The 25,134-nt window shown below is 46.2% G+C and overlaps 1 protein-coding gene across 1 annotated transcript; it reads left to right on the top strand.

The window, feature by feature from the left end:
- Window positions 1–224: 224 nt before the first annotated feature.
- LOC308237395 (Fc receptor-like protein 1) lies at window positions 225–17,637 on the top strand (the record flags this gene model as incomplete). Its single annotated transcript, XM_080648053.1, has 11 exons — window positions 225–255; window positions 4,388–4,408; window positions 7,448–7,717; window positions 11,186–11,473; window positions 11,635–11,913; window positions 12,299–12,412; window positions 13,902–13,929; window positions 15,468–15,550; window positions 15,773–15,844; window positions 16,412–16,443; window positions 17,566–17,637. The coding sequence occupies 11 exons, from the start codon at window positions 225–227 to the stop codon at window positions 17,635–17,637; spliced, it is 1,290 nt and encodes a 429-aa protein (XP_080504179.1).
- Window positions 17,638–25,134: the final 7,497 nt, after the last annotated feature.

Here is a 25,134-nt window from a genome sequence, read left to right on the forward strand (position 1 = left end):
AAGCTTGGCAGGGCCCCTTTTATCTTCTCACCTCTACGGAACAGAAGATAGAAGCTGGCCATTGGCGCACTCTTGTTTCTTCTTCTATTTTTGTAAACTTGCACTGCAGGGTGACTTCCGGTCCCGACTTCCTCAAACATCTGAGGAACCCACCTCTTCACTCTGAGGTAAATGCTTTTTTTGGTGAGAGAGCAGCTCAAATTACAGTCCCCGACCTTGTCCTCATGCTGCTGAAGCTCTTGCTGTTGCTCTGTGGTGAGTAGGATGACCCAGAACAGAGTGTGGGATTCCAGCACACGGGGGGCTCTGTCTTCTGAAGAGCTGTGGGCTCTCAGGGTAAGATTCTGCCTGGCTATGCTCAGGGATGCTTACATCTCTACCTCCAGGGGAGGCTGGAGTCAGGCAGACAGTGGCAGATACAAGAAAGCCAGATTTTTAAAAAGGAAATTATCATTTTAGCTTTTATCTCATAGGATGTGTTCACCGTCTGTCTTTCGACTTGTATTTATTTATTTATTTATTTATTTTTATATATTCTTTGTTGATTTCAGAGAGGAAGGGAGAAGGAGAGAGAGAGTTAGAAACATCAATGATGACAGAGAGTCTTCGATCGGCTGCCTCCTGCATGCCCCACACTGGGGACGGACCCTGCAACCTAGGCATGTGCCCTGACTGGGAATCAAACCCTGACTTCCTGGTTCATAGGTTGATGCTCTACCAGTGAGCCACACCGGCCAGGCTGTCTTTCTACTTTCAATTGATGATTTTGTTTTTGGTATTTTCAATAGCCACAAAGATAGTTTGTACAACAAATTGGTCTCTCAGTTCTTTGCCCTTCTTACTATAAACATTGTGTTTCTTTATCTTTTTATGACCTCCCATTCCTGCCATCAATCCCCAGAACATTGCCAACAACCGCCCTATTCCCAAAATCATTGTTTTCAGCATCAGCCCCCCTTCCCCACACAACTAATAGACTGTATCTCAGCTCACGTTCTCTAATGCTCTGTCTCCAGCATGTCTTCAGCTCCCCAGGATGACTTTTCCATTGTCAATTACTGCACTTTACATCCTCTCTTCTCACAGTAGTCAACTTAACTCTGTAGTCCATCACAATACTCCTTTGCATGTACCTTCACCTCTCTTCCCCCGCAGCAGTCTCCTGATTAGCACAGTTTTCTGCATTCTTCACACCTGTGCCTGAGCAGCTGATTGTGACTTCATACCAAAGGCACAATCCTGCCGATTTACCTCCCTGTACGTGCAGGGCCACCCATAATCAGCCACGCCACGAGATCCTCCTGCACTTTCCCAATCAGTGCTCTTCCATTCCTGAGGACCACTATGTGGTACCTTCTCCTTTCTTCTCAAATTTCTTCCTTCCTAGTCCCAATTTATAATTTTGATTAATATTTCATTAAGAAAATAAAAGCAATCAGAAGAACATGTCCTCATTATATTGCTATATATATATATCAATTCACCCACCTCTATATTTGCGTACTCCATCTTTTCTTCCCCTATCATGAATATATTGTTCTTCATCCTATCAAAAACAGGACTCTCCTCTTGTGCATTGGGTGCCAGATCCCCTCAAAATGTTTCTTCATCTGGGTTATTCCCATAACATATCTCATCTGAAAATAATAGAAATGTGACTCCTCAATGTTTCCACCATGCCTCTGCCTCCCTTGATACATTTTTCCATAAGTTGCTATATCATTCCATCCTGTTTTAAAACTTTATTTTTAATTTACATTAGAGTAAGCTTTACTTTTTCAACACACTGTCTATGATGTTTGACAGAGTCTTAGTGTCATGTGACCTCCAGCACAGTCGAAGTACAGAACATTTCCACAACTTCAATAAATTTCATCACTTCAAAAATTTCCTCAGCCCTCTCTTAATAGTCAAATACTCCCTCCTTTCTAATTCCTGGAAACTGCTAAACTGTTCTAGCTCCTTAAAATTCCTTCTTCTGCTTTCTTAAACTCACTTAAATAAGTCTTTAATTCCCACCACACCATTAAAACCACTGTTGCTAATATCAGCCACCTGTATGTTGCCCCATTCAGGATTCAATTTGCATTTCTCATCTTATTCACCCTCTCAGGAGTATCTGACAGTTGATCACTCAGTCTTCTGGATGTACATTTTTGCTTAGATTCTGGAGCACTATATTCTGTTGTTCATTTTAACTCAATACCTGCTTCTTTACTGATCTCAAAATGTTTCATTTTCTTAAGGTTGGTACCTAGACTTCTCTTTTCCATTCCTACTCACTTCTGCAAGTTATACAATTTGGTCACTTTATATCTCATTTCAAATACTTAAAATACTTAAAATTAACCTTATTTCTCCAAATTTGATCTTTCCTTTGAACGATATTCATGTATTCAATTGCCATTCAACTGTCTAGTAGGTATCTTAAACTCAACATATCCAAACAGATCCTTTGCTCTCCCAAGTGATCACCACCACTAAAAAGCATAACCTATTTCTCCCCATGATTTCTCCATTTTCATAAACGTCCCCACCACTTTTCCAGTTGCCATTGCCAAGAATCTAGGAGTTATACTTAACTCCTCTCTTTCTCTTATACTTTATATCTGATCCATAAGTAACTTGTATTTTCAAAATGTACACTGAAATCTGGCCACGTCACAGCACCAGTACTACTTAACCTGGGCCATGATCATCGTCACTCTTTCAGATTAAACTCCCACTAGCATTTTCCTTGCTTCCTCTGTATGTCTATACTTTATTCTTCTCACAGTGTGAGGGTGATTTTACAAATGCAAATTAAGTCAGAACTGTCCATAGCTCCCAATAATATCTATAATAATAAAAGCATAATATGCTAATTAGACTGGATGTCCTTCCGGACGTCCTTCCAAGATGAAGCCGGGGCCACGGCGGCTGCAAGGGAGGATCGAGGCGGCCGAGGCTGCGAAGGCCTACTCTTGCACGAATTTCGTGCATCGGGCCTCTAGTCTAAAATAAAAATCCCAGACTATTACCAAGTCCAGAAATCCCCCCGACTGGCTCCTGCTTATTGCTCTCACACCAATATCAACCACTGTCAGTCCACCTGGTCAATTCCAGATGCGCTGGCCTTCTTGTCCCACCGTGGGAGAGGTTATGCCTTTGTAATGTCTTTGCAGGAGCTGCTTCTCCTCCAGAAATGACCATTTCCAAGTACTCAGTAGGCTTTCACTCTAATTTCATTTAGTTTTCTCCTCGATTGACATTTGTCTAAATAGTCAAGACCATCATGAGATCATCAGTAACTTATTCCTCTGATTTGTTTTCCTTATGGCATTAATCATTCTCTGAAATCATGCCATATATTTATTTTTAATTGGCTCTCTTCCACTAAAAGGTAAAATTTCGACAACAAAGACTACCATTCATCTTTATTCCTATAATATAAGTGCCATCTACAATGCTTCGTATATAGTATTTGTTGTATAGATGAATAAAGAAAATGTGATTTTTATGTAAGCCTTTATCCATTTTTTTCTTCTACCCGAGGAACTAATTTCTTAAATAATAAACATTTAACCTAAAAAAAGAAGGCATCTCAGACTAAACATGGGCTTAATCACTGAAACTGCACCTCCTGTTAAATAGATGACAATAATAATGAGATAGTATTTACTGAATGTTAAATAAGTTCTAGGCACTATTCTAAGCATTTTATGGCTATCAACTTATTTAATTCTCACAAAACTCTATGAGGCAAATCTGTCATTATCTCCATTTCTTCAGAAAAGGAACGGATAGAGAGATGGAACCTTTTTCTCAGGGTGACACAACGTGGAAGAGGAAGAGCCTCTTGCCAAGCCGTCGGGCTGGGGAGCCCGCGTTTCCCACCGGAGGTGCAGTTTCAGTGATTATCAGGCCTTCGCAGGCGCCTCCCACTATCCTGGCTACCGTCACACGAGGCAGCATTAGAGCTGGGTCATCCGGACTTGGAGAGGAGGGCCTGGAAATGGGGGCTTGAAGAAGGGAGCTGCTAAGTAGTTCTAAAACAAAGGCACCATCTTGTAATTATAAAAGAGAGAAGTTCTTGAAAATTGCTTTATAATCATAAAATGAACTATGTGCTGTTTATGGGCAGGTGTCTTATGGGTAATGTGGAATGTGAGAAAAGGACTGGAGAGAAAGAAGAAAGGAAGGGAGGAAGGAAGGGTAAAAATCAGGAGGAAGGGAGGAGAGAAGAGAAGAAAGGGAAGAGAGAAAGTAAAGGAAGAGGAAGGGAAAGATGTGGGGGGGGGGTGCAGGGAGGGAGGGTCTGTCGTTGGGAAAGCTCTTTGGAAAATTAAACCTGGCATGGGTTTTGGATTTGGTGTTCTGCACTGACCTCTGCCGAATTCTCTCCCAGCTCAGCGCTGTGAACCAACAGGTGAGTTGCACTTCCCTTTCTTCTTCATGGTCGGTGGGTACCTTGACACGTGGGCCAACCCCGGAGGCCAGTGGGTGGCTATCTGACATCTGATGACAGCTACCGAGGTGTATAAATAACCGTGGCTCATTCGGGCCTAGGCTGCTGTGTTCACATTTGTTTCTGTACCTGATATTTGCATGTTCAGCTTGGGGAGCAGGTGTTGGTCTTACCTCAAAACCATAGTCTTTTTTTCCCTGGGAAGTCCCAGCTTAGGGAGGGATATGCTGCTTGCACACAGAAGTCATGGGTGTCAAAGATTGATTTTATTTTTATTTATTTATTTTTATAACAATTGTTTTCAGAATTCTTTATTGTTGAAAGTATTACATATGTCTCCTTCTCCCCCCATTGACTCCCTCCAGCCTGCCCCGCCCCCCACTCCAGGCCCTCACCACCCCACTGTCTGTGTCCCCGGGTTATGCATATATGCATATAAGGTCTTTGGTTGATTACCTCCCACCCAGCCACCCTCCCTCAAAGATTGATTTTAGAAGAATCTCTGCCCTCGCAGCCTCAGGGGCTCTGAGGCCTCAGTGTATTCCTCAGCTGGCGTTACACCAGGAGGGAGAAAGGAGTCACATACCCTGGAGAACACCGTTACAGCCAGCCCCGGGGCCACGTGCAACATAAAACAGTGCTGCCACTCCTTCCCAGTGTCAGCTCTGAGGCTGCCTCAGCAGTTACCAGCGTGGTTTCTCTCTCGGACTCTGATTTCTGCAAACTTACTTCACTGTTCTGAGCCTCACTTGAAGTCTCACCTTTACCAGATGGAGAGAGGAGGCCATTTCCCCAAGAAGAAATATTTCACGGAAGTGTGTTTAAATCTAATATGTGTCAGAACTTCTTTGTGTACATAAAATACTGAGCACAGAGTTAAACGAGGCTGTGCTGTCCCCTCAGGAACACAGGCTGCACGTGCAGCAAGGGACCCCGGATTAGGGTTCCTATGAGGAGAGGGACTCAGAGCCGACTCCTCCGGCTGGGCCCCTCGCCTGGTGTTTGTCCAAGTCGAATTCATGCCTGGGTTAATGCCCTGGTGTCTTGTTCTTGGTCCCGTTGTCACTCCGTAAAGGCACACAAGTGCCCAGTCCTAGCCTAAGCCACACCCAGGGTGATGAAAGTTTCTGCCACCAGGAATTTCCCATGTAGCCTCTGCGCCTGAGAATTACCTATATATATAAAAGCCTAAGCAACTGGATGACCGGCCAGTAGCTATGATGCACACTGACCACCAGGAGGCAGATGTTGAACACAGGGACTGCCCCTGGTGGTAGTGCGCTCGCACCGCCAACCTCCTGTGGTCCCTCCCCCTGGCCGGTCCCGAAGGCCCTGATCGGGACTGGGCAAGATGGCCCCGATCAGTCCCGATCGCGGGCCAGGCCAAGGGACCCCACCCGTGCACGAATTCATACACTGGGCCTCTAATCTGAAATAAGCTCCAAGCTGTAAGATTGAGCTCCAAACCCTTGAAAACTGAGCTTTCTGATGTCCCATTCCATCGTCAACACAGACTCATCCAGAAAAGTGGCCTACGGGTGCCCAGGTACCTTTTTTCTTCCCTTTTCTGCTCAGACCCTACATCTGTGCTGCTCCTCAGGCCTCTAGGGACTGCAGTTATCCAAGGAGAGAAAGTGACTCTGCTGTGCAGGGCATCCCACCCCCCAGCACGGGGCAACTCTTGTCGCATCATTCTGGAACTGATGTTCTCCAGGTCCCAAGGTACAGCATTCCAGGGAAAAGATTACAGATATCAAACCAGAAATACCCCCTCGGGGATCTGGAACACTCGGCGTTTTTATCTGGTGGATTCAAGATGCAGCAGCCCATGAGACATCAAAATCCCGAGAGCACTGGCCATTCAGGGGTTGTTTATTCAACCCCCAGAGCGTCTACTATTTGGGAAATTTTAAGCATTTTCCTAAGAAATACCTCTTCCTTTCCTCACCATAAGGAGATGAGGTGAAAGCAGAATACAAATATAACCATCTTTAATTCATCCAGGAAAAAGCTCCTAAGGCAAAAACATACACCCCTGAGGTTCAAGATATGGATTCAATTTTCTCCTTGTAAACATGGCTTCTAAAGGGGCTTGTAAAGAAGTCTCGCAAGAAAAGAAAAGAAAAAAACCCACAAACAAACAGACATAAATACATATGAAAAAAGTAAACAAACAAAAAGTCTCAGAACGCAGGCTGTGTAGACGTGTGGATTGAGGGCATTTCTAAGCAAGTGCATGCCTGCTTCTTTCATTACAATAAAAAGGGCAAAAGAGAATCAGTAAAGAAGGAATCGAGTTTCTCTAAGTCTTTCCCAGTTCCTCCAGGTTTTATATTCTGTCTTTGAAAGAGATAGCCTGAGATGCCAGGGGAAAGGAGACAGAAGAAAATAACCACTAAGGCCTACAACAAGGACGGATGAAATAGATTCACTTTTCCGAAGGCTTCAAGCTTTGTCTTCCCCAATGCCAGCTGCAATGCCAGCTGTGAGTATCCCTGCACTGTGTCCAGAAAAGGTGCTCTTAGGTCATGGGTAGAAACCTCGGTGAGTAAGAACCGAGTCAGAGGTAAGGGCTGCCTTGTGGCAGGAGGCGATGCCACACAGAGGCAGGTGTGTCGGGGTGAGCACATGGCAAAGGAAAGCCCATGGACCACCTGTGGGTGGTGATGTGATCTGTGTGTCCAGCTGGCTGGTTCTCACTCTCTTCTTATTTTTGTTGATTTCAGAGAGGAAGGGAGAGGGAGAGATAGAAACATCAATGATGAGAGAGAATCATCGATTGGCTGCCTTCTGCCCACCTCCTGCTGGGGATCAAGCCTGCATCCCAGGCATGTGCCCTTGACCAGAATCAAACCCGGGACCCTTCAGTCTCCAGGCTGCCGCTCTATCCACTGAGCCACACTGGCTAGGGCAGGCTCTCAGTCTTGTTTCAAATGCTAAGAATCCAAAATGACTTTGAGTGCCACTGCCCTGGAATCTGTGTTTAATCCTTCTCTCTAGTGCTGCTTTTGACAGTCAGCCCTTCTCAGCCCATAGAGGGGAACTCAATGACCCTGACCTGTAAGACCCAACTCCCTCCGCAGAAGGTAGGTGTCCAGATCCAGTTCTGCTTCTTCAAAGACGGCTCCGCCCTGGGGCTGGGCTGGAACAACTCCCCAGCGCTCCAGATCCCTGCCCTGAAGAGGAGAGATTCAGGGACCTACTGGTGTGAAGCTCAGACAGCGGCACCTAAAGTCATACGGAGCCGGAGAATCCAGATAGATGTGCGGAGTGAGTGCCACTGGGCCTCTGCTGGGTGGCTAAGGGGGCGTGAGCCTGGGCTGTGCTGACGGTCTGTTCGGCTCCTGCGGAAATAGGAGCTGTACCTGAGCTGCTCTCTGTCAGAGTCCTTACGGGGTCCTCCCTTCTCCTTGCTATTCCCATCCAAGCAAGCAGAAGCACATTTAGACAAACTTGATTGTGCGTCTTCAGCTGCTGGAGAGAGTGGAGAAAATCTGCCTAATGAAGAAAAGTGTGGCCTGGCTTTTAAAGACAGAAAAGAAGGTGTTTTCTGATTCAAAATCACCAATGTTAGGGCAAGTCAGAGCTGCTGCTTCTGATAACCTCTCATCCTCAGACCAGCATGTGTCCATTGTGCCCTAAGCAGCTGCTCTCCAGGTGCCTGGGCTTCCCAGACCCGCTCACAGTCAACGTTGGTGACGGAGAAACACACACCACACACCACACATACACACACCACACACACCACACACACCACACACACACACACACACACACCACACACACACACCACACACACACCACACACACCACACATACACTCTCCACACACACCACACACACACACACCACACACACCACACACACACCACACACACACCGCACATACACACACCACACACACCACACACCACACACACACACACACCACACACACCACACACACCACACACACACACACCACACACACACCACACACCACACACACCACACACACACACACCACACACACACACACCACACACACCACACACACACACACACCACACACACACACACACACACCACACACACACCACACACACACACACACACACCACACACACACACCACACACACACACCACACATACACACACCACACACACCACACACACACACACACCACACACACCACACACACCACACACACCACACACACACACACACACACCACACAACACCATACACACACCACACACACCACACACACACACACACACACCACACACACACCACACACACACACACACACACCACACACACACACACACACCACACACACCACACACACACCACACACACACACACACACACACCACACAACACCATACACATACCACACACACACACACCACACACACACCACACACACACCACACACACACACACACACACCACACAACACCATACACACACACACACACACACACACCACACACCACACACACACACCACACATACACACACCACACACACCACACACACACACACACACACACACACACACACACACCACACATACCACACATACCACACACACACACCACACACACACACACACCACACACACACACACACACCACACATACCACACATACCACACACACACACCACACATACCACACATACACACACCACACACACCACACACACCACACACACACACACACACACCACACAACACCATACACACACACACACACACCACACACACACACACACACACACCACACATACACACACCACACACACCACACACACACACACACCACACACACCACACACACACACACACACCACACATACCACACATACCACACACACACACCACACATACCACACATACACACACCACACACACCACACACACACCACACACACACACACACACCACACACACCACACACACACACCACACATACCACACATACCACACACACACACACACACACACACACCACACACACACCACACACACACACACCACACACACACCACACACACACACACACACCACACATACCACACATACCACACACACACACCACACACACCACACACCACACATACACACACCACACACCACATACCACACACACCACATGCACACCACACCACACACACCACACACACACACCACACACACCACACCACACACACCGCACACACTGCACACACCACACACACCACACACACCACACACACCACACACACACACCACACACACACACACACACACCCCACACATACCACACACACACACACACACCCTCCACACATACCACACACACACACCACACACCCTCCACACATACCACACACACACACCACACACCCTCCACACATACCACACACACACACACACACACACACCACACATACCACACACACACCCTCCACACTTACCACACACACACACACACACACCCTCCACACATACCACACACACACACACACCCTCCACACATACCACACATACACACACCACACACACCACACACACACCACACACACACACACACACACCACACAACACCATACACACACACACACACACACCACACACACACACACACACACACACCACACATACACACACCACACACACCACACACACACACACACACACCACACACACCACACACACACACACACCACACATACCACACATACACACACCACACACACCACACACACACACACACACACACACACCACACACACCACACACACACACCACACATACCACACATACCACACACACACACACACACACACCACACACACACACACACACACCACACACACACCACACACACACACCACACATACACACACCACACACACCACACACACACACACACACCACACACACCACACACACCACACACACCACACACACACACACACACACCACACAACACCATACACACACCACACACACCACACACACACACACACACCACACACACACCACACACACACACACACACACACACCACACACACCACACACACACACACACACCACACATACCACACATACCACACACACACACCACACACACACACACACACACCACACATACCACACATACCACACACACACACCACACATACCACACAAACACCCTCCACACATACCACGCACACACACACACACACCCTCCACACATACCACACACACACACACACCCTCCACACATACCACACACACACACACACACACACACACACCCTCCACACATACCACACACACACACACACACACACCCTCCACACATACCACACACACACACATACCTACACACACCAAGCAGAGAGCAGGCCCTGTTTCAGCACGGAGTTGGACGCATCCCTCTAACCCAGGCGGTCTGCTCTGTAACCCGCAGTACTGACCACAGCTTTGTGCCGTGAGGAATGGGTGCTGAGAGACAGCAGGGTGGTGGGAGGTCCATGTCCTAGGGAGGGAGGTGATGCTGCATCCTCCGTGGTAAGATTATGGTGCCTTTCTTAGCCTACCACCATCAACCCAAACAATGCCAATTTCAAATCAGCAGACCCCCCCGCCCCCCCCCCCCAATTAAACTACATAAGTGACTGACTCCATCCAGTGCCTTTCCCCAGGACAGTCACACCTCCTCCTGCCCCTGACGCTCCCTCCTCAGCGCTCTCATGTGTCATCTGTGCTTCTGCAGGAATCCCTGTCTACAATGTGAGCTTGGAGACACAGCCTCCAGGGGGCCACGTGATGAAGGGAGAGAAGCTGGTTCTGGTCTGCGTGGCCACTGGGGGGACAGGAGACATCACCTTCCTCTGGTACAGAGGGGCCCTGGGTTTAAAGCTGGGAGCTAAGACCCAGCCCGCCCTGACGGCGGAGTTTGAGATTCCTGCGGTGAGAGAAGGCGATGCGGAGACCTATTACTGTGCAGCGGACAACGGCCATGGCCCCAGTCTCAGTGGGCTCGTGAGCATCGCTGTCAGAAGTAAGTGCCCTGCCCCTCAGCCGTCAGGGGCTCGCACAGGGGGCTCTGTGTTTCTTTGGGGGCACCCTGAGGAAGCTCGTGGGGCTGAGCCCCTGAGGGAAGAGATGGTGAGTCTGTCACACGATCAGACGCCCTCTTAGACATCCCACCGTCTTCTTCAGTTCCAGTGTCTCAGCCTGTCCTCACCTTCAAGGCTCCGGGGGCCGAGAAGGCGGTGGGGGATGTGGTGGAGCTGCACTGCGAAGCCGGGAGAGGCTCTCCCCCCATCCTGTACCAGTTTTACCACGAGGAGGTCCCTCTGGGGAACAGCTCAGCCCCCTTCGGAGGAGGAGCATCCTTCAACCTCTCTTTGACCACAGAACGTTCTGGGAACTATTCCTGTGAGGCCGACAATGGCCGGGGCGCCCAGCGCAGTGAGGTGGTGCCACTCCACGTCACAGGTACCACTCAGCCTACGGAACGGTCTTGGTCAACGCCTCTTTCTCAGCACCCTGGGAGGGTTTCACGGGCCTGTGAGCTGATAATACAAACAACATGACTAACAACATTGCCCTGCTTTAGTAGGTGCCATTTTTGCTGCTGTGTTACCCCAGATGGGGTTTGGTGGGTGGTGCTGCCCTGGGGGAGGTCTCTGAGGGGGCCTGGAGGACCTACTGGCGGGGTGCACCTCTGGTTCTTTCATCATGGTGAAGAGCTGCAAGTCTCTAGATAGCTAAGTCTCACTGCCCCCTCCCCCTGCGAAGGGCTGGCCTTGGCCTCAAGACGTCTGCTCTCCAAATCGAAGTCCTTCTCCTTGGCAGCTCACGCACAGGTCTCTCCCCTCAGTGCCCGCGGAGGACAGAGGAAATCTTTCTTCAACCATCCTCGAGGGGCTGCTCGGCAGCCTTGGTCTCAGCACCATGGCCCTGTTGTTTTGCTGTTGGCTCAAGAGAAGAGCAGGTGAGTGTTTACAGAGCTTGGTATGTTGTTATGTGACCCTGGTTTTCACTGAAACAGGCTACATTGGTGCCACGGGTACTATAAGGAACGAACGCATCGTGTGAGTCACCCTGCCTGCAGATCTGCTTACAGCTCCCGCAGGGAATGGCACCTATGAGAGTAGTGTAATGTTGTCAGTAAAGTTTCTATCCCCTTTGTATTATCAGTTGAAATCCAGCTGATACCTAATGAGTCTGTGATTTAATTTTATATGAAAATGTGACCATTTAAATAATGAATCAGCTCCTGGATGAGAAATACAGGGAGCAGTTCCAGCTATACTGACCATCTCCCAACTAAAGTCAATGCATCAATTCCTTTGCACCTTAGACTAAAATTACATTCCCCCTCCCCCCGATGCTTGTCCACATATCCTCACATTCTACTCATTGCTGGATCTCTTCCACTTTTCAGTTTAAATGTCATTTAAAAAATACATTTTTAAAATTGATTTCAGAGAGGAAGGGAAAGGGAGAGAGAGATAGAAACATCAATGATGAGAGAGAATCATTGTTCGGCTGCCTCCTGCACGCCCCACATTGGGGATTGAGCCTGCAACCCAGACATGTGCCCTGACCGGGAATTGAACTGTGACCTCCTAGTTCATAGGTCAACGCTCAACCACTGAGCCACGCCGGCTGGGCTTACATGTCATTTTCCCCCAAGAGGCTTCACCTGGCCACACAGCCTACAATTCTCTTCCAGTATTCATCAACAGAGTACCAAGTTATTTAGTTTTTCACTTTATCCCCAATAGTAATTAAATATTTATTTGTACCTTTAACTTGGTTTCTCGGTCTCCATTGATCAAGTTGGAGACGAGGCAAGAGAAGACACTAGGAGCTTCTCACTTAAATTACAAGCTTTTTCTGCACCTTTGGGAGCCTCACCCCATCTGTGATAGGGCTGGGCAGTGCCTCCTCTGCGGGCTCTTGTCACGATAAAACTAGGAGGTGTGGTTGTAAGATCAGAAGCAAAAAGATACAATAGATGTGAAGGTTCGAAGGCTTGAGCTCAAGTCTAAGCTTTGGTGTTGACTGTCATTGGAAAGCTCACTAATTCTTCTAGACCAGGGGTGGGCAAACTTTTTGACCCGAGGGCCACAATGGGTTCTTAAACTGGACCGGAGGGCCGGAACAAAAGCATGGATGGAGTGTTTGTGTGAACTAATATAAATTCAAAGTAAAGGAGCGGAGGGGAGAGCAAGAGAACCGGATAGAACAGCCGGATCCGGCCCGCGGGCCGTAGTTTGCCCACGGCTGTTCTAGACCCTAGTCTCTTCATCTGCAAAATGCAGGACCGGCCTGAATGGCTGCCAGTTTGTCCCTTGGGCACACAGTGGCATCTGTGATGGCGGGCTGGCATGGCAACCATGCCCCGCACAAGCGCTGCAGGAAAAAACTGGTGAAGAGAGTCCCCATTGACATGTGCTCATGTGTTTGACTTTCAGGAAGACGCTCAGCCGGGGATCCACCCAGGTGAGGCCTCTGCTCTCTGTCTGCACGGACAGTGTAGAAAATCTATTTTATAAAAATTAAATGGTCCTCTCTCAAGAGCTTTCTTCATATTAAAAAAATATATATATTTTATTGGTTTCAGAGAGGTAGGAAGAGGGAGAGAGAAATAGAAACATCAATGATGAGAGAGAATCATTGATTGGCTGCCTCCTGCACACCCCGCATTGGTTATTGAGCCTGCAACCCGGGCATGTGCCCTGACCGGGAATTGAACCGTGACCTCCTGGTTCATAGGTCAACGCTTAACCACTGAGCCATGGCAGCTGAACCATATTTTTATTATATCCAAAACTTCCACTATACAGTTCCCTCACTGGTAACTTTGAATATTCATTTGCTACTCTTCTTTTATATATTAACAAATTAATTTAAATCCTTTCATCATTCTTCCTAATTTACTGCCTTCACTAAATCTGTAGAATAAGAAAGCTACATTACTTTGACTCATTCGATGCATTCATTCAATCAATTCACCAATATCTGAGGGTCTGCAAGTCATTCCATCGAGTGCTGAAAGGCCTGAAAATATATACAAATTTTGAGAGTCGTGAAGTATCATAGATAAATATATATTTCTGTAACGCAGGCCAGAGAGTAATGAACATACTGAAAAATTTCATGATAAAGTCCTTCAGAAGTTTAGAAGAGGGCAAGATTTTTTGAATGCTTTCATCTGGGGATATCAATATTTACTTGATATATTTTTATAGTGTGTTATTGTTTATGCAAAAAAGGGGTGTTTTATTTATTTTTAAAAATTTTTATTTTATTGTTTAAAGTATTACACATAATAGTACATATATCTCCTTTTTTTCCCCATTGACCTTCCCCCAGCCTCCCCTACCCCCTGTCGCATGCCCTCATCCCACCCCCCCCAGTGTCTTGTGTCCATTGGTGTGCTTATATGCATGCATACAAGTCCTTCGGTTGATCTCTTTCCCCCCTCCCCAACACTCCCCAGCCTTCCCGCTGTAATTTGACAGTCTCTTCGATGCTTTACTGCCTCTGTATCTATCTTTTTGTTCATCAGGTTATAATGTTCTTCGGGGTGTTTTTTTTTTTTTTTTTTTCCAGATCAGAGTAGCATATACATGCCAAGACAATTATCTTATTTTCTTTCCTCAAGACACTCGTTCTACATAGCAACATGTTTTCCATCTGGAGTGAATCAATATTTCTTCATTTTGTACTTACTGAGCACCCGTAATGTGAATGGCATTATTCCGGGTGTGGGCAATGCCACAGTGAGCCAGTCAGATGAGCACCTTACACTTATGGAATGTATGCCTAGAGATACTCTGCCGCGTCTTACTCAGCCCCTGTGTAGGGCTGTGGCTTCTACCATACAGCTGTGTGGATTGCTGATTTCCCCAGAAATCACTATGCTACTTAGAACTCTTTCTAACAGGCCCCTCTCATTCAGTGTCTTACTCATCATCTCAGATAGCGATGTCTGGAACGCTATCACAGATGGATAGCATGAGTCTCTGTGTTTGCAGGAGCCCTCCCAGCCCTGTACCCCGAGAATCCACATACCTGAACTCAACAGCGCCAGTGCAACAACATCCTATCTATGAAAATGGTGAGGTTTCCCCATGACCGGGACCAAAGCAGGGAGAGCGAGCCGGGGAAGAGGCCATGGGGTCATGCCTGCTAGTCAAACCTGGCCCCGCTGTGCTCCGGCCACCTCTCCAAATAGATGACTCACCCGTCTTCACGGTCGCGAGGTGGTGTGTCTGAAGCAGCTTAAATGGCAGGAAGGAGGGACTGTGTGGTAAGGCCCCCCTTTTCCAAACTCTTTCAGTGAATGTTGTAAGTGGAGGTGAGGTTTATTCCCTGGTGTACTACATGCAACAGGAGCAGCCATCAGCAGCAGGTAAGACACGGGGAGCGCCTTTTTCTCTGACCTTTGTCTTTCCTGGAACCACGAAAGGGCTGTGCAGAGCTGTGTTCTGCCCCTGGCGCTGACTGAGCATGGTTGCGCCTCTCCGAAGGCCGGCCTTCGGCCTGGAACCTGCCTGGAGGAGAACCTGCCGATGCTGCGTGGCCTGACCGTGGAGTGTGCACCTCACTCTGCAGTCAGGTGCAAGCACTGGAGAGGTGGCTGCTGCTTTTCTCCGTGAGGAGCCTGTGTACTCCCCTCAGCACCCGACACAGCCGCCCAGTAGCTACTGTTGTCCTACCCAGTGCATGGTGGGCCCCGAAATGCTGACGGCTGTAAACGCCAGGAGGGGCCTACTTATCCTCCCACCCCCAGGCTGTTACGTTTTCTCTGCATAATAAGGGAAGTGTATTTGTGATAGGCAGAAAAGTGAGACAAAAATGTTAATAGAAATAAATCCATGGGCAATAGACCGGAGAGGAAGAAGCCTTTATTAAAACTAACTTCGTGAAGGACTTTAAGTGTAAGTACAACCTCACAGCGTGCACCCTTTCTTCACAGTACCATCCCTGAGGACACGGGCGCAGGATAAGGTGAGTTGGAATTCCTGTTATTCTTCCTCCAGGCTCTTTCTCCTGGGGTCTGGTTCCCATACTTTTAAAATGATGGCCACTAAGAAAAAATGAAAGATCCCGTTGTCTTCTCACACAGTGGGGATAAAAACATTCAGTTATAACAACAAAGTGTCACGGTAGAAGGACATTTGGGAGGCTTACATATACATGTATTTTAGCCATGGACATATGGGTGACTTGGGACTAAACTGTAGTGTTTACCCAGTCTAAAATTTTTATTTAAAAATCTTTACACTGAAATACTGTTAAGGTGTACATACATAACTGTGTGCTGTAAGGTTAACTAAACAACACATCTCTCTATGTAAAAGGCTAATATGCACAGTGTCCCCTCGGGAGTTCGACTGGGAGGCTGGGAGTTCGATTGCTCACTATGACGTATGCTGACCATCAGGGGGCGGCATGGAATAGAGGGAGGCCCCAGCCGGCAGCCGAAAGGCCCCAATCAGCCCTGATCGCAGGCCAAGCCTAGGGACCCTACCCGTGCATGAATTTCGTGCACCGGGCTTCTAGTAGAAATATAAATTAATAAGCTAAACAGTGATGTTTATAATTAAAAATAGGTAATTTCTAAACTTGGAACAATTCATAACATCACTGATGATACAAAAATGCTTTCATAAAATACTGAAATACCTGTTCTTCATGGATGCAGGGACGCAGGTGCTTTGCAATTTTGTCAAGTGTGGTGTGACAGTCAAAGGTCTCAGGACAGAATTCAAGTCCTTGGTAAACCCCTAGGTGGCATGCTACATTTACTTTATGAATATCAAATTCTGACATAAAAAAACAACAAAAAACTGACAGCCCCTGGAACTGCCTAGCAATGGCCCATAAGAATGAGAGAAGGCCTCGTGTGTTTGGATCAGTTTGCAGGTCACCGGCAGCACCTCTGCAGCCCACCAGTGAAATGCAGACCCTTTGAAAAGGCTGCCCTAGGGCCACAGTCTTCCAGTAACTTCTAATTCATGTGCTGCACGGCGCACCATGCCTTTATGCTGCTTGGGAAAGAGAATCGGTGGGAGGCATGCTCTACCTGTGTTCCCTGCTCTGGCCTTATCCCTGTGCCTGTCCTTCTAGGGCCCCTCAGCCATCTACTCTGGAGTGAATACCGCAAGCATTATAGATGATGACTACGAAGATGCTATGTAAGTTATGGAAGATTCTGTGACCCCGGACTCAGAACCAGTGTGTTCTTCCGAGATCTGGGGAATCAGCTTTCCAGTAGCCTCATCCAGGGGAATTCCCTCCACGACACTATTTCCACCTCTACTGGAAGGCAAAGTTGGCTCAAGCCCCGAAGATACCACCCCAGAGACCCAACATGAATGAAGAAATGGGAAGGACTCTGCTACCAGAACCTGAGGCTTGCTGGTTCTTTCAGGCCCAGGTCAAATTGTGCTCTAACTTATTTTCCTAAGAGGAAACAGGACAGGATAAAAGAACTTAGGACTTTGGGGTAGAGGGAAAGTGAGGCTTAGGGTGCACAAAACCCAATGTTAGTGATTTTGTGAAACTTCTCCATACAGAGAGCTGTGTCCATCATGTTGTTCAGGTGCTTTTTCTGCTCAGACGGTACTGACCACTTACATTAATCTTCCTATTTCTCCATAAAGTATGTGACTCATCACATTTGAAGTCACTGATACCAAATCAGAATTAAAACAATGTTACATAAGACTTCACTGCAGTTGTACTCAATGTTAGCATATTTTGTATGCACAGGTCCATCTGGATTTGTAATGAGAATATTTGTGTTTGTCACCACATCCAATGTTCTGCCTTTCTTGCAGCCCTAGAAGCTTTGTGAATATAATTTTTTATTCACAAATGTTGTGAAAACATGTGATAATATGGTTTAGAGTTTGTATTTTAATTTTAAATCAATCATTTGCTAATGCTTATAAATTTAAACAATTTAAAGCATAAAATGTAAAAAATTCAAGTCTTCCCTATAATTTAACACCACAAGTGGCCCCCATTGTTAAACCTTGAGCATTGTTAAAATCACAGCTCTGCAGAGATTTTTCTATTTTTGTACAGACATTTATACATTGTTGTAAATATGTAAATATTTAGAAATATACCTATTTAATAAAATACCATGAAATATTTTTTGAAGTTGAAAATGCTACCATTTATTCCTTTAGACAAACATATCAATGCACAAATATGATGAATATAAAAAAGAAAATTGTATGATAAACGCAAAAGCAGCCTTTGATTCTGAATTCTGTCAGTGTTCTTACCTTTTGTGACAGCATGAATGGGCATTATTACTGGCGAAGTAAGCCAGTCAGAGAAAGACAAATATCACATGATCTTACTTTATGGAATCTAATAAACTGATGAACAAAATAGAAACAGAGGCATAGATACATGGAACAAAATGACAGCTGTCAGAGGCGAGGGGGGAAGAAGAGACCGGATAAAAGGAGGTGAAGGGATGAGACAAAGCACATATATTCATAACCCATACACACAGACACAGTGTGGTGATCGCCAGAGGGAAGTGGTGGTGGGGTGGGTGGAGGTGGGCAAAGGGTGGGAAATAGAGACATCTGCAATAGTGTCAACAATAAAAACAAAGTAAATAAAAAAGACTGAATATTATTATAATCTTGAAAGTAGTCAGCCACATTGTAAAAAATCCTATATAATGAAAGCATAATATGCAAATCGACCAAACAGTGAAACGACTGGTCGGCAGGTAGACTGGGCCAGTGAGCAGGCAGCACCAGGCCAGCCAAGGCATGTGCCAGCAGGCGGAGGGAGGGGACGGCAATCGGGGGGTGGCGGCAACCAGCCGTGGCGGAGGGGTGACCAGAGGGGGCAGGGCTGTCAGCTTGCCTGCCAGTGCCAACTCCTGATTGGCCTGCCTGGTCGCTACCCACAGAGGGAGGCCACTGGTGGTGGTGGGGTGGCAGCAGCGGCAGCAGGGGTAGGGGGTGGGCAGGGCCAGCAGCTCGCCCTCTGGCTCCGTCCCCTGATCAGCCTGCCCAGTCACCTCCCACAGAGGGAGGCCAGACTGCAGCTTAGGAGCAGGCCTAAGCTGCCAGTCAGACATCCCCTTGAGGGTTCACAGACTCCGAGAGGGCACAGGCTGGGCTGAGGGATCCCCCCAAGTGCACGAATTTTCATGCACAGGGCCTCTAGTAGATACTTTAAAATGTCTACAGTCTCTAGGTGCTTCCTTATGTGTTATACACAGATATATTGCTAGCCAATTACTGTTTCCCACAGATACTTTATTTTTTTGTTAATCCTCACCTGAGGATATTTTTCTGTTGAAAAGAGAGGGAAAGACAGAGAGAAACATCGGTGTGAGAAAAACACATTGACTGGTTGCCTCCTGCCTGGGCCAGGGCTGGGGAGGAGCCTGCAAACAAGGTACATGCCCTTGACTTGGATTGAACCTGGGACCCTTTGGTCTGCAGGCCGACGCTCCATCCACTGAGCCAAACTGGTTAGGTCCCCACAGATGCTTTCTTACACTGCAGAAGTCCAGGGTGTTGGACACTCTTCTAGATGGTCTAGCCCAGTGGTCGGCAAACTGCAGCTCGCGAGCCACATGCGGCTCTTTGGCCCCTTGAGTGTGGCTCTTCCACAAAACACCACATGCGGGCGCGCACGTACAGTGCGATCAAAACTTCATGGCCCATGCGCAGAAGTCGGTTTTCGGCTCTCAAAAGAAATTTCAATCGTTGTACTGTTGATATTTGGCTCTGTTGACGAATGAGTTTGCTGACCACTGTGCTAAGTGAAATAAGCCAATCTGAGAAAGAGAAATATCTCATGATCTCACTTATTTGTGGAATCTAATGAATAAAATGAATTGACCAGCAAAATAAGACCTGAAGCAGGGAGGCATGGAGCAGACTGACATACTTCGATGTGGGGTTGGCGGGATGAGAAGCGATAAACCAAACAATTTATATGCTTATATGCACAGCCCATGGCCACACGCAGTAGGGTAATGAAGACCTGAGTTTATTCTTGTGTGTGGTGTAAGTTGGTGGTCTGGTTTCACTTTTTTGCACGTATCTGTCCAATGTTCCCAACACCATTTATTGAAGAGACTGTCTTGACTCCATTGCATGTTCTTGCCTCCTTTGTCAAACATCACTTGGCCATAATGATGTGGGTTGATTTCTGGGCTCTCTGATCTGTTCCATTATCTATATGCCTGCTCTTGTCCCTTTACCAGGCTCTTTTGATGATAATGGCTTTGCAGCACAGTTTGATATCTGGTGTTGTTGTGGGCTGTTCTTCCTGTCCTTGGCGCTCAGGTTTGGGGCCCCGATGTGGGGCTGAGATTCCACTCTCCTCAGGGGGACTTCTGCAGCCAAGATATCCCTCTAGCTTACCAGCCACTGCACCTGGGTGCGAGGCTAGCCCTCACCTCATTTCCTCCCTGCTTACCAGTCTCCGTGCAGCTTCTTCCGTAAGTCCTTTCGCGTAATACTCCTGTTCAGGTGGTTTTTCAGTTGTTTGTTCAGATTGATTGCTCTATATTTTAGCTGTAAATCCAGGTTGGCATCGGGAGCAGGTGTGTGTGTAGCTTCCACCTACTCCACAGCCATCTTGGCGAATTATCTTCAAATTAGTAACACAGATAGTCTTCTTCCAAAAATTCTTTTTATGGTAGAGAAGTAGAACCTGGAAATTGCAGAGCACACCTGGGGCTACAGAGGGAGGTCACAGGTGGAGAGAGAGACAGCATGAGCATGAGCATGAGCCTGTTTGTTGATTTTATTTCTGAGTTTATTAAGCTGCTTAGCTGTGTTTTCTTGTATCTCATTGAATTTTTTTCAGAACTACAATTTTTAATTCTTGTTATTTAAATTACACATTTCCATGTATTTAAGTTTATTTTCTGGAGATTTTCTAGTTTTTTCTCAGCTGCCTTGTTTCCTTGGTTATTCATGATATTTGATGGATTTCTTCTCTGTTTAGACATCCTAAGTAGCGTTTTTCTATTAGGTGGGTAAAAAAAAGTTTTTCTTGCCCTAGCACAGTGGTCGGCAAACTCATTAGTCAACAGAGCCAAATATCAACAGTACAACGATTGAAATTTCTTTTGAGAGCCGAAAACCGACTTCTGCGCATGGGCCACAAAGTTTCTATCGCACTGTACGTGCGCGCCCACAGGAGGTATTTTGTGGAAGAGCCACACTCAAGGGGCCAAAGAGCCGCATGTGGCTCGCGAGCTGTAGTTTGCCGACCACTGCCCTAGCAGGTTTGGCTCAGTGGATGGAGCGCCCGCCTGCAGACTGAAGGGTTCCGGGTTTGATTCTGGTCAAGGGCACATGCTGGGTTGCAGGCTCCATCCCCACTAGAGGGTGTGGGGGTGTGCGGGAGGCAGCCGATCAATGATTCTCTGTCATCATTGATGTTTCTATCTCTCACTCCTTCCCCCTTCCTCTCTGAAATCAATAAAAATATATTTAAAAAAAGAAAAGAAAAAGTCTTTCTTAAAAAGGGGGAAAAAAAGAAAAAGTCTTCCTTTAGTGTCGAAGGCACAACTTGGTGCTGTCTTTCTGTTCTTTTGCAGCCAGGGCTCTGGCTTCCCAGATCCCCGCCGGCGCGGAGAAATGCCCCGTGTTCCCTGGGGAGGCGTGATCTTCCCTAGGACCTGCTCACCTGTTCTCAGGGCACCACCCCGACGCGGGAATGTGCGGGCAGCGGGGTTCCACGCCTGGGAAATGTCATCCCTCTTCCCTGAAACCACATTGTTGGCCGTGCAGCCACACTGGGGGGCTGGGCGAGCTGGAGAGGCCGGCGGGGGCGTCTGGGCGTTGTCTCCCAGTAATGGTTTCTGTGGGACCTCAGCTGCCTCGCCTCTGCGTCTCTCCCGGTCCCCGGGGCCGCCTCAGCGTGAGCATGCTGCTCAGAGATGGCTGTCACCCGCTCTCAGGGTCGCAGGCACGTGTCCTGCGGCTGCCCCAGGGCAGAGCGTCCTCGGGCGCCTCGTTAGGTCCTCCGGGGCGAGGGAGGGCGAGCTCTGAGAAGGCGAGAGCAGGTGGCCAGGCTCTGCGGGTGTTTTGTTCCTGTCAGTGGCAGCTGCGGACGATGGAGGCGCCTCCGTGCGCCATCTCTTCCCAGGACACGGGGTTCCTCCCTCGGCAGACGACCACTCGCAGGACCGCTCGCTGTGTCCCTGCCCCTCCGCGCACCAGGCGTGCGGGCAGCAGTCCCGTTTCTCCTCCCCCGGGACCCCAGGAGCTGCCGCGCACCCGTCTCCACGCTCTCCCGTTCCTCCCCCGCACCCACCCAGACTCGCTGACCTTCAGATGTTGCACTGTGCATATTTCTCAGATGGTTGCATTTATTGATAATGAAACCCTTGGGTGATACCTAGCTGTGCAAATTGTTGTAAATTCAAGCGGCGAGATGAGGGAAACCATTCATCTGATTTCACTTTATAAATACATGTTAACAGACATTTAAAATAAAAATATCAGTGGCCCTCAGCCTCACTCAGATTTATTTAAAAAGTAAATTTACCTACACTGGAATACTAGCAGATTTGGAAAGGTAACACAATATTTTGCTAAAGCTGTGGGAAAAGGTTATTTTTATGCTAGTACATTTAACAGCTCTATGAGGTATTATCTTTTAAAATATTCTAATATTTATTTTAGAATATATATTTACCCCAACAAGTCCACTTATGTGAATGACAGACATACATATCTGCGATAATAGACTAATTCCACAAATATTCATTTGTTATATACTATCTACCAGCAACTGCTATTGACACTGAGAAGATATCAGTGATCAGCACAGGTGCCCTAATCTATAAAGTTGAAGAATACAAATCAACATACAAAAATCAGTTGTGTTTCTATACACTAACAATACACTATCTAAACAGATAATTAGGCCTGGCTGGCATGGCTCAGTGGTTGAGCATTGAACTAGGAGGTCACGGTTTGATTCCCCATCAGGGCACATGCCTGGGTTGTGGGTTTGATCCCCAATAGGGCGCATGCACGAGGCAACCAATCAGTGATTCTCTCTCATCCTTGATGTTTCTATCTCTCTCTCCCTTTCTTTCTGAAATCTATGAAAAAAATACTTTTTAAAAGATAATTAGGAAAATAATTCCATTTATAATAGTACTAAAAAATAAAATACCTTAAAATAAACTTAACTAAGGAGGTGAAAAACTATAAAACATTAATGAAATCATGTTCATGAATTAAAGTATTTATTATTGTTAAAATATCCAGACAGCCAAAAGTGGTTCAATGTAATCCTTATCAAAATCTCAGCAGTATTTTCTACAGAAAAAATTATTTATTTATTTATTTATTTAAAAAATATATTTTATTGATTTTTTACAGAGAGGAAGGAAGAGGGATAGAGAGTTAGAAACATCGATGAGAGAGAAACATCCATCAGCTGCCTCCTGCACACCTCCTACTGGGGATGTGCCCGCAACCAAGTTACGTGCCCTTGACCGGAATCGAACCTGGGACCTTTCAGTCCGCAGGCCGACGCTCTATCCACTGAGCCAAACCGGTTTTGGCTACAGAAAAAATTTAAAAAGTCTAAAATTCATATAGAACCACAAAAGACTACAAAAAGACAAACCGACTTTGAAAATGAAGAACAAAACTGTAGACATCATACTTTCTGATTACAAAATGTATTTCAATCCCACAGTATTCAATTAAAACTGGCATAAAGACATACATATAGACCAGCGGAATAGAATAGAGACCAAAAATAAATCCATGCATATACAGTCAACTAATCTTGACAAGAGTGCTAACAATACACACTAGGGAAATAATAATGTCTTCAAGAATTGATATTGGAAAAATTGGATATCCACATGCAAGAGAATAAAATTGGAAACTTATTTTATACCATAGTTTCCGTTATGCAAGATGAATAAGTTCAAAAGATTTAAACTTATTAAGTTGCACACATTACATATGTTTAGCTTTGTGCATGTCATTCATATTTCAATAAAATTGTTTTAAAAATAAGAATTAAATGTTTGTATTTTAATGATAATTTTTAAGCTGCTGAAAAATTTATGTTTGAACTAAACTCCTTTTATTCTTTAAAATTTAGACAGACTCAAAGCCAGAAAGTATATTTTGATTAGGGAGAAACACCATTTTCCTAGCACAAAAAGCCTGAAATTTACCATATTAATAGGCTTAAGGCAATAAATATGAATATCTTTATAAATGCTAAAAAGTTTTTGATAAAATTCAACATCTATTTCTCACAGAAATCTCTTGGGGAAAAAATAGAAATTTATGAATAGTTTCTAAACATGTTAAAATAAATTCTAAAGCCAAGATCTTATTTAATGGGGAAACTTTAGAAGTAATTCCAATCAAATCAGGAACAAGGCAAAGTGCCCACTATTTGTATCTGTTTTACATTGTTCGGGAGCTATTACCCAATGCAATTTAAACAGAGGAAGCAGTAAAGAGGTATAAGAAGAAAATGAAAAATAGTTATTGATATTTATAGATAAATTTATATATATTTGGAAAACACTAAAAAATAAATTATAAAACTAACTCAATAAAATAATTTAAGAAGGTAATAAGATATAAAACTCATCTGCAAAATCAATACCATTTATATACCCAAGTGTTGACAATTATTGTTAGAATT

This window comes from Plecotus auritus (genome assembly GCF_963455305.1).
Source record: "Plecotus auritus genome assembly, chromosome: 12".
NCBI classification, from domain to species: Eukaryota; Metazoa; Chordata; class Mammalia; order Chiroptera; family Vespertilionidae; genus Plecotus; species Plecotus auritus.